Source organism: Narcine bancroftii, chromosome 1 (genome assembly GCF_036971445.1).
Source record: "Narcine bancroftii isolate sNarBan1 chromosome 1, sNarBan1.hap1, whole genome shotgun sequence".
NCBI classification, from domain to species: Eukaryota; Metazoa; Chordata; class Chondrichthyes; order Torpediniformes; family Narcinidae; genus Narcine; species Narcine bancroftii.
This window is the reverse complement of record NC_091469.1, coordinates 83,873,859-83,888,205: the sequence shown is the minus strand read 5'-3', so window position 1 is coordinate 83,888,205 and position 14,347 is coordinate 83,873,859. Positions and strand designations below refer to the sequence as shown.

The window sequence follows — 14,347 nt, the reverse complement described above, 5'->3', positions numbered from 1 at the left end:
AAGCTGAGGAGGAGAAGGCATAGTTTTAAAGGAATTTAAAGGAGATCAGAGGGTATGTTTTTCCACACAAAAGGTGGTGGAGGTGGGGTCAATTATAATGGTTAAAAGGAACTTGGACGAGTACTTGTATAGGCCTAATGAATGGTAAATGAAATTAGTGTAGTTAGCATCACAGTCAGTATGGATGAGGTAGCCAATTCTGTGCTGTACATCTCTATGACTCTATGATTCTACCCCATCTGGCTGTGCCAATAGGAACAATTTCTTCAGAGTACCCACTGTGCAGGAAGACATCCATAGCTCATCTTCACTGTGCATCACACCGCAAATTTCTGTCAAAATCTCCACAATGAACAGATGGCCTGCCTTCCTCTTCCCTAACTCCCAACGTAACTCTCTCCACCTATTCCTCGCCCATTGTTCTTTACTACCAGGCTGCATCTTCCGCTCTCCATTTTATGTGTGTGTGATTCCCACCTAATCCTGATATGACTCACACTCCATGTCCCTGTCTCATCGAAACCCTCACGTTTGCTGTAATGGACTCTCACTTGCGAATCACCTACCTGACAGGGCAGCTGTGGTTGTTACACACTTCCATTGACTCAGGTCTGGGAGAACTAGCACAGTCAGCATCAGAGGTCCACCGAGTCTTTTGTGCCTCTTGCTTTAGGCAACGAACATCCCTTTCTCGCTGTCCTCCCCCACAGGAGACATTGCAGGCACCAAAATTGCCAACCTCCCACCTGTATACCCGGATAGAGAACAAGAAAAGGTTCAGTGACTGCTCATTCAGGAGAAAAGGTGCAACAGAAAGCTTTCCTTTGATGGTCAGAAAGAAGAATAAGTGGATGGATCACAAATTTCTTCATGCGATTGAGTTAATTATGATGATAAGTAAGGTACTTCAAATTGATAGGAAAGGCTGAAAATTCTCTTCTGAATTGTATCATTATTTAAATAGAACTGTCTGGTCTTCTCTTTATTGAGAAGAACAATGTGGACTCATCTTTTGGTTTTTCCACATTAGATTAGGGATATACAACAGTGTTCAGAACCATCCTGAGAACCCATTTGGTAAATTCATATAGCATTGAGACTAGAAAGTGTCCAGAATTCTGGTGACCTAACTCATCTTACAAAGGCAGTTGAAGCTTGGTAGGGGAGGATTAAATGAGATTACTGCTATTTCCTACATCAGTTGAGGGCAAGATTAAGCCAACAGTGGACCTGACATCACTCTCTGGGCACAATGAATGAAGGATGTCCAGATGGTAGGGCCAGCAAAGTGGAATCCATGCTCTAATGAGCTCAGTATCCTCAGAATCCATACCCACCAAGAGTCAATGTCTGTGAAACCTGCTCCCTAATGTAAGACTGTGTCTGCAGGGCCCATAGAACAGTGTCCGTAGATCCAGGTGAGAACAAACACATTCATATATAGAGGATAAAAATAGCTGTTGGAGGTTTCACTAACTTACCAAGGAGGGCATGGTGCAGTGTTACAAGCCTCCAATCGATTGGGAGGTCTTGATCCTGGAGAGCAGTGCTGCAGTTCCACCTCTCGCTTTGTGCTCTGGTCACCACACACATAATGGACTCTTGTAGTTCCTACAATGGTATAAAATACACCATAAAATTCATATCTTCGAATATTTGGTCACTTTGGAAGACACACAACCTGGTAACAGGCCCTTTCAGCCCTTGAGCCCATGCTGCCCAATTACACCTAAATGGCCTACAACCCAGTGTATTTTGAAGGGTGGGAGGAAATCAGAGCACATGGAGGAAACACAAACAGACATGGAGAGAATGTACAAACTCCTTGCAGACAGCACTGGATTTGAACCCGGGGCACTGGTGCTGCAAAAGTGTTGTGGTAATCGCTATACTAACAGAAGACTGACATTTGTACAGGGTGTGAATATAGAGCAACAATTAAACAAAAGTTTAATCTTTATCTTACTGAATAATCAACTTTTTTGAACAAATGTGAAATTTGCTCTCTGCGCAAAAGTGCCTCCACACAGTTAGAAGGTATCCAACTCATAAAGCTATTACTGGATGACAGTAAAGATGCCACACCACATAAAGGTCAGAAACACATGTGAGAGATTAAAGAAAATGTATGTGGTTGTTGCAAAGTATGAAGAATTTAATGCACAGTAAAAACCCATGTTATCCAGAATTCAAGCAACTGGCAATCTCAAGCAAATGGCAAAAAAAAATAGTGGAAAATAAATAGTTAAAAAATACTCAAGTTTAAAGTTGGCTGCATCTAATGGTCAGTCGCCAATCACACAACATGCAATCTCAGGAAACTGCAAAGTTCACTTATCCAGAATCTACCGATCCCCATAGGTGCCAGATACTAGGAGACTTACTGTATAAAGAAACACAAACTGGATTGGGGTTGAAGAAGTGGCAGCAGGAGGTAGATTATTTTGTGATGTGTAAACATTGTAGAGAAAGAACATTACCTTTAGCAAGGAATCCAACAGATTAAAAGGTGCTGGTTGAGGGATTAGAGATTAGTGAGAATCAGGAACTCACTATAAGATTATAAATTTTGATAATGGTTCATGTAATGAAATATTAGGATTTAAAGTTTGGTGAATGAAGAGATGAGTTTCAAAATCCATCTTAAGGAAAGAGTTGTGCAGACTTTCAGAGAGAGAGAATTCCAGTCTCTAAACTCATGGTTGATTGGAGCAGGATTGAAGAAGCTCAGGAATCCTGGAAAGATTTCAGAGTGGATTTAGGATTGAGGAGTGGGAGACAATTATGGATATAGTGAAGATGTAACCTTTTATCCTCTCCCTTCCCACCTATTTTGATCCATTAAGTCTGTAATTTTCAAATGGCAAAGGTCACATTCCAAATTTGCAATGTCTCCTCTAAATATGCAAATTAGGCATGTCACTATTAAACATCTTGTGGGAGTAAAAGAATTGCCGAGTAATGTCCCCCATCTATTTATTCGCAGCTCAAGAAATTCTGCAGATTATGGTCCTCGTCTCTAAAACAAAAATAAAAGAGGCACCCTATTTTACTAATTATTCAAATATTTGTCATACTTAAAAATCCTTACAAGCATGCTTGTAATACACCATGGTTACAGAGCAAAAGGTGGAAACGACATTAGGCTGGCATACACACAGTGAATCAATTGGCCTCACCATGTGTTGTAAACTTCTTTGTTTGTACAAATCTTTACACTGTTGGTTCAGAAAATAATAATTGTTGTCACCTCTGCTTGGAATCGTGGAAATAAACTGGAAAGTATGAATTTTCATGGAATTGCTCACCTGTCCCACAGCTTGTTGAACATGCCTCAGAAACTAGCAGCCACGTGTATAAATGATCTTGCTTTGGAACATACAAGCTGTAGGTGATGTTGGGATTCACAATGTCTCCATACTGCTTCCCATACTTTCGGTACACCTGGAAAAAAGGTTCTAGCAATTTTAAGAAAACTTGAGGTGGCTAAATTGACTCTGTAAATTCCACATTCAACAAACTAATGATCATTTTATGAAAATTGCATGCAGCATCTCCAATATGGCTGCCCTTCTCAATACCACAAACCCTTCCCCACTGACAGTGCAGCTCTCCCTCAGTACTGTCCCCACTGACAGTGCAGCTCTCCCTCAGTACTGTCCCCACTGACAGTGCAGCTCTCCCTCAGTACTGTCCCCACTGACAGTGCAGCTCTCCCTCAGTACTGTCCCCTCTGACAATGCAGCTCTCCCTCAGTTCTGTCCCCACTGACAGTGCAGCTCTCCCTCAGTACTGTCCACACTGACAGTGCAGCTCTCCCTCAGTACTGCCCCCACTGACAGTGCAGCTCTCCCTCAGTACTGCCCCCTGACAGTGCAGCTCTCCCTCAGTACTGCCCCCACTGACAGTGCAGCTCTCCCTCAGTACTGTCCCCACTGATAGTGCAGCTCTCCCTCAGTACTGCCCCCACTGACAGTGCAGCTCTCCCTCAGTACTGCCCCCTGACAGTGCAGCTCTCCCTCAGTACTGCCCCTTAACAGTGCAGCTCTCCCTCAGTACTGCCCCCACTGACAGTGCAGCTCTCCCTCAGTACTGCCCCCTGACAGTGCAGCTCTCCCTCAGTACTGCCCCCTGACAGTGCAGCTCACCCTCAGTACTGCCCCCACTGACAGTGCAGCTCTCCCTCAGTACTGCCCCCTGACAGTGCAGCTCTCCCTCAGTACTGCCCCCTGACAGTGCAGCTCCCCCTCAGTACTGCCCCCTGACAGTGCAGCTCTCCCTCAGTACTGCCCCCTGACAGTGCAGCTCTCCCTCAATACTGCCCCCCTGACAGTGCAGCTCTCCCTCAGTACTGCCCCCTGACAGTGCAGCTCTCCCTCAGTACTGCCCCCTGACAGTGCAGCTCTCCCTCAGTACTGCCCCCTGACAGTGCAGCTCTCCCTCAGTACTGCCCGCTGACAGTGCAGCTCTCCCTCAGTACTGCCCCCACTGACAGTGCAGCTCTCCCTCAGTACTGCCCCCTGACAGTGCAGCTCTCCCTCAGTACTGCCCCCTGACAGTGCAGCTCTCCCTCAGTACTGCCCCCTGACAGTGCAGCTCTCCCTCAGTACTGCCCCCACTGACAGTGCAGCTCTCCCTCAGTACTGCCCCCTGACAGTGCAGCTCTCCCTCAGTACTGCCCCCTGAAAGTGCAGCTCTCTGTCAGTACTGCCCCCTGACAGTGCAGCTCTCCATCTGTACTGCCCCCTGACAGTGCAGCTCTCCCTCAGTACTGCCCCCTGACAGTGCAGCTCTCCCTCAGTACTGCCCCCTGACAGTGCAGCTCTCCCTCAGTACTGCCCCCTGACAGTGCAGCTCTCCCTCAGTATTGCCCCCTGACAGTGCAGCTCTCCCTCAGTACTGCCCGCTGACAGTGCAGCTCTCCCTCAGTACTGCCCCCTGACAGTGCAGCTCTCCCACAGTACTGCCCCCTGACAGTGCAGCTCTCCCTCAGTACTGCCCCCTGACAGTGCAGCTCTCCCTCAGTACTGCCCCCTGACAGTGCAGCTCTCCCTCAGTACTGCCCCCACTGACAGTGCAGCTCTCCCTCAGTACTGCCCCCACTGACAGTGCAGCTCTCCCTCAGTACTGCCCCCTGACAGTGCAGCTCTCCCTCAGTACTGCCCCCTGATAGTGCAGCTCTCCCTCAGTACTGCCCCCACTGACAGTGCAGCTCTCCCTCAGTACTGACCCCACTGACAGTGCAGCTCTCCCTCAGTACTGCCCCCACTGACAGTGCAGCTCTCCCTCAGTACTGCCCCCTGACAGTGCAGCTCTCCCTCAGTACTGCCCCTTGACAGTGCAGCTCTCCCTCAGTACTGCCCCCACTGACAGTGCAGCTCACCCTCAGTACTGCCCCCTGACAGTGCAGCTCTCCCTCAGTACTGCCCCCTGACAGTGCAGCTCACCCTCAGTACTTCCCCCACTGACAGTACAGCTCTCCCTCAGTACTGCCCCCTGACAGTGCAGCTCTCCCTCAGTACTGCCCCCTGACAGTGCAGCTCTCCCTCAGTACTGCCCCCTGACAGTGCAGCTCTCCCTCAGTACTGCCCCCTGACAGTGCAGCTCTCCCTCAGTACTGCCCCCTGACAGTGCAGCTCTCCCTCAGTACTGCCCCCTGACAGTGCAGCTCTCCCTCAGTACTGCCCCCTGACAGTGCAGCTCTCCCTCAGTTCTGCCCCCTGGCAGTGCAGCTCTCCCTCAGTACTGCCCCCTGACAGTGCAGCTCTCCCTCAGTACTGCCCGCTGACAGTGCAGCTCTCCCTCAGTGCTGCCCCCTGACAGTGCAGCTCTCCCTCAGTACTGCCCCCACTGACAGTGCAGCTCTCCCTCAGTACTGCCCCCTGACAGTGCAGCTCTCCCTCAGTACTGCCCCCTGAAAGTGCAGCTCTCCCTCAGTACTGCCCCCTGACAGTGCAGCTCTCCCTCAGTACTGCCCCCTGACAGTGCAGCTCTCCCTCAGTACTGCCCCTGACAGTGCAGCTCTCCCTCAGTACTGCCCCCTGACAGTGCAGCTCTCCCTCAGTACTGCCCCCTGACAGTGCAGCTCTCCCTCAGTATTGCCCCCTGACAGTGCAGCTCTCCCTCAGTACTGTCCCCACTGACAGTGCACCTCTCCCTCAGTACTGACCCCACTGACAGTGCAGCTCTCCCTCAGTACTGCCCCCTGACAGTGCAGCTCTCCCTCAGTAATGCCCCCTGACAGTGCAGCTCTCCCTCAGTACTGCCCCCTGACAGTGCAGCTCTCCCTCAGTATTGCCCCCTGACAGTGCAGCTCTCCCTCAGTACTGCCCCCTGACAGTGCAGCTCTCCCTCAGTACTGCCCCCTGACAGTGCAGCTCTCCCTCAGTACTGTCCCCACTGACAGTGCACCTCTCCCTCAGTACTGACCCCACTGACAGTGCAGCTCTCCCTCAGTACTGCCCCCACTGACAGTGCAACTCTCCCTCAGTACTGCCCCCTGACAGTGCAGCTCTCCCTCAGTACTGCCCCCACTGACAGTGCAGCTCTCCCTCAGTACTGCCCCCACTGACAGTGCAGCTCTCCCTCAGTACTGCCCCCTGACAGTGCAGCTCTCCCTCAGTACTGCCCCCTGACAGTGCAGCTCACCCTCAGTACTGCCCCCACTGACAGTGCAGCTCTCCCTCAGTACTGCCCCCTGACAGTGCAGCTCTCCCTCAGTACTGCCCCCTGACAGTGCAGCTCTCCCTCAGTACTGCCCCCTGACAGTGCAGCTCTCCCTCAGTACTGCCCCCTGACAGTGCAGCTCTCCCTCAGTACTGCCCCCTGACAGTGCAGCTCTCCCTCAGTACTGCCCCCTGACAGTGCAGCTCTCCCTCAGTACTGCCCCCTGACAGTGCAGCTCTCCCTCAGTACTGCCCCCTGACAGTGCAGCTCTCCCTCAGTACTGCCCCCTGACAGTGCAGCTCTCCCTCAGTACTGCCCCCACTGACAGTGCAGCTCTCCCTCTGTACTGCCCCCTGACAGTGCAGCTCTCCCTCAGTACTGCCCCCTGACAGTGCAGCTCTCCCTCAGTACTGCCCCCTGACAGTGCAGCTCTCCCTCAGTACTGCCCCCTGACAGTGTAGCTCTCCCTCAGTACTGCCCCCTGACAGTGCAGCTCTCCCTCAATACTGCTCCTAATGCTTATTGAATAAACTGTGGCCAGGAGAGAATTTCTATTAAAACAACCTAACGGCCCACTGCCTGACCTTGTGAATACCGTATATATTGTGTAAAAGTCAAAATTTCTAGACTATTTTTTAATCTAAATTTATGAGGTTGAATATTACATCTATACTACTTTTGAGTGGTTAAAATTCCAAGTAAAATCCAAAATACCATATCAGTAGCAGCAGTCTAAATGATCTCTAAACGAATAAGGAACAAAAACACGATGAATTAAACCAATAATACAGAGTCTGTGCATCAAAACACACATCCTACCACAAGGAAGGTCAGGACCATGATAAGTATCTGCATCATCAGGTAAGTATGGAGCTCCAATGGTCGGATGGCCAGGGCCTAGACGTGAGTCCGTGTTCGAGTCTTCAGGAGCTATGATGCGCAGGCGAGTAATCGGGGCTAAGGCGCAGGTCTACGATGATGGCCTCATGAGCTCTGATGGGCGGGTGACCGGGGCTGAGTCAAGAGTCCACGTTGGAGGCATGGGGAGCTCTGATGGGCAAGCAGGTGGCTGGGGCAAGAGTCTACATTGGAGGCATCAGGAGCTCTGGCCAGGGTCCAAGGTGAAAGACTATGGTCAACTTTTCCATATGATATATGGAAAATTCCAGATATTCTGTCCAAAAATAGAGGGTCGACTCTTACCTGGTATCGACTTTTACACGAGTATATATGGTAGCTACTCTTGCAAGTCCCGGAACAGACCAACAAGGACATCTCTCAAATGACCTGCTTTTCTTTGCACCTCTAACACTTACAATGGGGACTGTCTATAATCAATGGGGTTCACATTAATTTCTCTTAAGACTATATAGGTCTCAGAAAATTGCTTCTCTAGCTGTTGGGTATGCAACTCTACCTATTGGATCTGTACCTTGAATCGAACCATCACATGACATGCACTCCTCGCCTGTACATTTAATACAGACTATTGCTGCATTACACGACATGGTAGAGAGCTGATCTTTGGGATTTAGAATGTTCTTTTCCTGATTCTCACGTCACTCTTTTTATCCTTGTATGTACTGTATCAGCATGATGTAGTGCACAGTGTGAAGATGCATAGGTCATTAATTTTAAAGAAGGTTTCATCAATAATTTGCACCCTTGCCTCTAATTTATAAGTAGCATTGCCACTTTTTCTGATGCAGCATTGCCTTAGGATCCTTATCATATTTCACAGCAGAGGTATGGTTTACATACGAACTACACTGTTCATAAACTTTTACCTTACTTAAGTTACATTTCCCTTCATGCTGAACAATTATTATTTTACACTTGTCCACAATAAAAGACCAGGAAGATTTGTTTGAATCACACCCTATGCACAATATAGTAAAACCCCTGTTATCCAGAATTCAAGCAAAAGATAGCCTCAAGCAACTGGCAAAAAAAAAATAGCAGAAAATAAATAGGTAAAATATACAGAAATGTAAAATTAGTGCACCTTGCCGTTAAATTTGCCAATCCTCGCAACATGCAATTTCAAGCAATCAGAAAATTCACTTATCCAGCATCTACCAATCCCCATAGGTGTTGGATACCAGGGGTTTTACTGTATTTGAACAGCCCCAGTGCAGATATGAATGTAACCTGAAAATGGTGACCACCTTTTACACCAGCTGTAGGTCTCATCAAGGCTTGGTAATGCCTGATATGGGGCACCCTGTTAAAGACATGAAGCCATGCCATAACTGGGCTTCAAAGCCATGTTATTATGTTACAAAAAGAAAGCACCGGTAACTGTGCCACAAATAGTGCAGCACTCACCAAGTACTGTCCTCTGATAACGTAGCACTTCTTTCATGTTGACATTCTGACAAAACAGTGAACTCTGTGTACTGACCCCCAAACAATGTTGGCTCCTATGGTTTAAAAACACAAAATGTTGGAGAAGCTCAGCAGGTCAAACAGTGTCTTTTATGTAGCAAAGGTAAAGATACATGACCAACGTTTCTGGCTTGAGTCCTTCATCAAAGGATGAGAAAATGCCAGCAGGCATCCAAACAAAAGAGTGATGAGGGTGGGGAGTGGGGGGGAGAAAGAGGGGTGGGAAAGGCAAGAGATGATAGGTGGAGAAAGGATGAAGGGGACAGCACCAAAGAAGGGAGGAGGGATGGCTGGGTGGGTGGAAGAACTGGAAAGACAGGAAATGGTGAGGGTAAAGAAAAGACAAGCAGTTTTAGTGGAAAGCAGTGAAGTCAATGTAAATGCCATCTGGCTGGAGAGTGCCCAGATGGAAAATAAGGTGTTGTTCATCCAATCTGCGGGAGGTCTGGGTGGGATAGTACACAAAGCCATGGACAGACATTTGAGTGTGGGAGTGTGACTCTGAATTGAAATGGTTGGCTACTGGGAGGTCACTGATGTGTGAACAGAGAGGAGGTGCTCAGCGAAGCAACCTCCCAATGGTGCACTGCTTGCTATTACCACATTCTCTCCATAGACTACTAAAAAGTACTTGGGTGGAACCATTCTGAATGATTCTAATTTTTCCCTCCCCCACCTGTATTTCAATGGGTTCACGTGTGGGTCCGTTGATGATGATCTCCTCAGAGGCTGGCAGGTTTTGTTGCGTGAGGTACAACCTGTACGCAACTCTGTCATCTTCCAGGTTGCTAGGATATGATGTGTTGAGTGAAATCCTTTTGGCACCAGCAACCACATAGTGATCTTCAATCTTCACCCCTGCAACAAAAAAGTATGTTGATATAACAAGTAACAAACCTGGCTACAGTGAAATATTAAATCATAATTTTTGATAATGGTTCATGTAATGAAACATTAGGATTTAAAGTTTGGTAAATGAAGAGATAAGTTTCAAATTCCATCTTAAGGAAAGAGTTGTGCAGACTTTCAGAGAGAATTCCAGCCTCTAAGCTCATGGTTGATTGGAGCAGGATTGAAGATGCTCAGGAATCCTGGAGAGATTTCAGAGTGGATTTAGGATTGAGGAGTGGGAGACAGTTATGGATATAGTGAAGATGTAACCTTTTATCCTCTCCCTTCCCACCTATTTTGATCCATTAAGTTTGTAATTTTCAAATGGCAAAGGTCACATTCCAAACTTGCTATGTCTCCTCTAAATATGCAAATTAGGCATGTCACTATTAAACATCTTGTGGGAATAAAGGAACTGCTGAGTAATGCCTCTCATTTGTTTATTCGCAGCCCAAGAAATTCTGCAGATTATGGTCTTCGTCTCTGAATTATAAAACAGAAATAAAAGAGACACCCTATTTTATTAATTATTCAACAACAGGAGACAAATGTCTTTGCCAAGGCCAGCATTGCCTTGGGGAATGTTGTGTCAATGTCCTGATGGAGGGAGAGTTCCAGGAGTGGTGAAAGACCTGTGATAAATTTCTAAAGAAGAATGATGTGTGAGTTAGAAAGGAAACTACAGGTGCTGGTATTCCCATATATCACTGCCTTAAGTCTTTGCCTGGTCAGTACTTGGAGGGGAGACCACCAAGGAACACCAGGTGCTGTAGGTTTCTGTGAGGGGCACTGGACAAAGTAATGACCTTCTGTCAACCTTACAGTAGACAAACTTAAAGAATTTTGTGTATGTTTCATTCTAAATGTAGTGTTAGAATTCATGGATTGGAAAGCATTGAGCAAGTAGACTGGGCAAGTAATTGCACAGCATTTTAAGATGGTACACACACCAGTCACAGTGTGTTGATGGTAGACTGAAAATATAACCCCTTTTACACTTGCATCCCACTAAATTGGCTGTTCAGTGTCCTGGGATAGGAATGGGGGTTTGGCTTTTCACATTTGACCACTCCTAACTGGGACACAGAACACTTTCACACTTGCAAGGAGCCATCCCCGGGGCTAGGACTGTTCTACCTTCTACTGGTGACATCATGATGCATCAAGCGATGGTGAACCTGCCCTAAATCCTGATCTTATGATCTTAAATTTGAACAAAATTAATCATGCATAATTGTAACATAATTAAGCTTTATGTACAGCACCGTATGAACCCTTCAGCCCCTGTTGTTGTTGTGCCGATCAATATAAACCTTTATAAGGGACTGTGGGAAAGTGTGAGCAATGAATAACAATAACGGACAATTTTTAAACAGGGTAGGAAAGTTGGTAGCGTTATAGTACTCAATTTATACAGGATGGGAAAGTTTAAAGCACTATCACGTACAATTTATAAATACTGTGGGGGAAAAGTGATGGTGGACCTACCCTCCCAGAATTCCATGTGGCAGAGAAAGGGCTGTATGCTCTCTGCATAAATGGAACATTCATAGAGCAGTTTCTCTGGGAAGTCAGGTCCGCCATTGCTTTTTTGTCCCCCCCGCGGTCTTTATAAATTGTGTGCTGTTTAAAAATTGTCTGCTCTTGCTGTTTATTGCTATTTATTTCCTCTTTCTCTCTCTCTCTCTCCCCCCCCCCCCCCCCCCCCCCACTACCACTATGACTTTTCCATGGCAAAGTTTATACCTTCATTTTAATCTTTGTCTTCCTGTACTCATGGAAAAACTTGGGTCATTTCAATCCCACAATGCAATTACCCATTTCACACTTGCCCGATTGCAACGCCAGTGTCTGCAGATGCCAGGGATTGTACTAGGGGTCAAGGTCGTCAATCCCCAGTGTAAGATAACATCATCTGATGCCAGTGTTGAGCTAATTTTGCTTTCACATTTGCCACTTTAAAGAATGATTGGTGTTTGATTCCTGGGATCACTTGCAAGTGTGAAAGGGATCAATTATGAATAGAGATCAAAACAGTGGAGCTGAAAGAACAGGGACTAATAAAAAAGGTGATCGCTAATTAATCCAATATAGAACAGCTGTAATCCCAGAAAGTGGTGAGAATAGGAATTTTACCCACATATGGCAGTTAACATGTATGGTATGGGTGATAAACACATGAGCAAGAATAGAATATATTGGTAGGATGAGAAAAAAAAAACACAAAAAATTAATGTAATATCTGTAAATCTTAAATAGTTTAAAATATTAAAATGTAAAATTTTCCAGGGGTCACCAGTGGTTCCACATTATTGACTTTAATTAATTCAAAAGGGTAACCTTGATTAAAGGGAGGGGTTAGATTTGAGTTAGTTTTAGTTTTTAGGTTTTTTTCCTCCTTTATTTTATACAAGTTATTTCAATAAATGGCTTTAGCATGGATCAATTCAATTAAATGTTTTTGAGGTATTGCAAGCATTATTGTTGTAGATTTATCCACTTTTTTCTCTTTTTTGTGTGTGCTTACTTGTATACAAATGAATTATTATGTCATTGTTAATTTTATATTTATGCTTATATGTTAAACTTAAAAAAAAATAAAAAATGTAAAATTTAAAATCTTGACATAGAGCAGAGTAACAGGCCACTTCAGCCCAATAAGGACTTGAATATAAGTTTTAAATGGCAATCCTTGTCCCTCATCCTCATCCTCTTGGTCTTAGTAATCTGTAATTCATGAATGATCGAACCTATCTTTGGTAACTTACCCAGATGAGAGAATACAGCCTGGCTGTTGGAAACACGGATATTGGTGGAATGTGGTGGGATCGTGAGAAAAGTGACATACTCTGCAATTCAGAAGTAAAAATATCATCAGTTACACACTGTTGCAAGTAGTGATGTACACAAACTTGAGTGTCAGCAACCTTTGCATAAATTAAAAGTGCTACAGTGACAGGTTCTCAATAAATTCGGCAGATCCGTGATTCTTTGCCCTGATCTCAGCACCAGAGGAAAAGGATAATGATTGGGAGTACTATCTTCTGATTATATTCCCTGTAACATTGTGACCATTTTGCCTTTGTAACATTGTGAACAGTGTGCCCTTAAAGACTCATTATCCAAGCTTAATCAAGCAAGATTAAAAATTATTGCACAAGTTTTCCAAATGCACTGATTCACACACAGATCCCGATTGCTCAGGCTAATGACTACACGCCAAGTCTTCATTCAGCTTCCATCACTCTTATTTTTTTGCGAGTTGAGCCAGAGTTGACAAGCTGATTAAAAATTAAGTAGAATAGGCCTATATTCTTTTTAATTTAGCAGAACTTGAGCTTACTCAAGCCTTAAAAAGACAAACCATTAGATTCTTGAGATATCAAGGGTTATGATACCAAAGCAGAGAATAGACTGAGAACTGGATTGGGGAGCCATGAATATGGTCAACAAAACTAAAGCTAGCAGATGACTCAATCGTCCCTTGGTCTGAATTCTCTGGGAGACACTTTGCTTCCATTCACTCAGTGTGGGAACTCCAACCCAGGAGATTTTTTGTTGAACTCAACCAAGAATGTTTTGTGGCGACGCACATCCTCATGGTGAACCGGCCCCGCTTGTATCGACACGTGGCGGGGCAGCAATGGTGAAATTGCGTCGTCAGAGGTTTCTCTCTGACTCCAACATCCAGCGCGCACCCTGGGCAGCGATTATGATGTCACAATACACCAGGTGATTGAGCTCATGCTGCCCTTAAAGGGGGGTGCTGAAGATGAATAAAAACAGTTGTTAATGACCCTCAACGTGGTGGTTGTGTTTCTTCCACTGCTCACACCGTCACAGTTTATTAAATTAATTACTTACACCATCCAGCTCAACAACAAACACCAGAGCAACACCAGAAATATCAAAGATTTTAAAAAAACATCCCCTACTCTGCATCCTCACTGTTCACCTCAAAAGGTACCATTGTTCCATTGCCTGCTGCACCACAATCTTGACCTCACCTCTCATCTCTGCCATCATCTGAGTACATCTGATACTTGCCACAAGGGTTGGCAGTTATAGCACGGTTGTTTAAATTGGTCATCACATTTAATTTCAAGAACTGCACCTTGGAGTTGGATTCACCAGACTTATACCAGACAAAAAAGGGGTAGGTTTCATAAACCAGCCTTGTAGTTTCTGATGAAAGGTTAACAATTTCAAACATCATCTCTATTTCTCTATCTACAGGTGCCACATCCAGCACGTCATGTTTTTATTTTAGACCTTCAATCTTAGATTAAGGGATAATCTAACTCAAATGTTTAAGATAATTTTGGGAATTAACATAAATATGGTGACTTTTTTTTTAATGTCAGATATCCATCCACACAAAAGGCAATGGATATCAGATCAT

The 14,347-nt window shown here is 45.6% G+C and overlaps 1 protein-coding gene across 2 annotated transcripts in view; it reads right to left on the bottom strand.

The window, feature by feature from the left end:
- adamts13 (ADAM metallopeptidase with thrombospondin type 1 motif, 13) overlaps positions 1 to 14,347 on the bottom strand; it is a 138,267-nt gene that overhangs the window by 47,253 nt on the left and 76,667 nt on the right. For both annotated transcript variants that reach the window (XM_069931357.1, XM_069931353.1), the window contains exons 17-21: positions 12,714 to 12,794; positions 9,731 to 9,912; positions 3,309 to 3,444; positions 1,482 to 1,611; positions 567 to 746 (exon numbers count right to left, since the gene is read on the bottom strand). In XM_069931357.1, the coding sequence (XP_069787458.1) occupies positions 567 to 746; positions 1,482 to 1,611; positions 3,309 to 3,444; positions 9,731 to 9,912; positions 12,714 to 12,794 (709 nt within the window). The remainder of the gene's footprint in view (positions 1 to 566; positions 747 to 1,481; positions 1,612 to 3,308; positions 3,445 to 9,730; positions 9,913 to 12,713; positions 12,795 to 14,347) is intronic.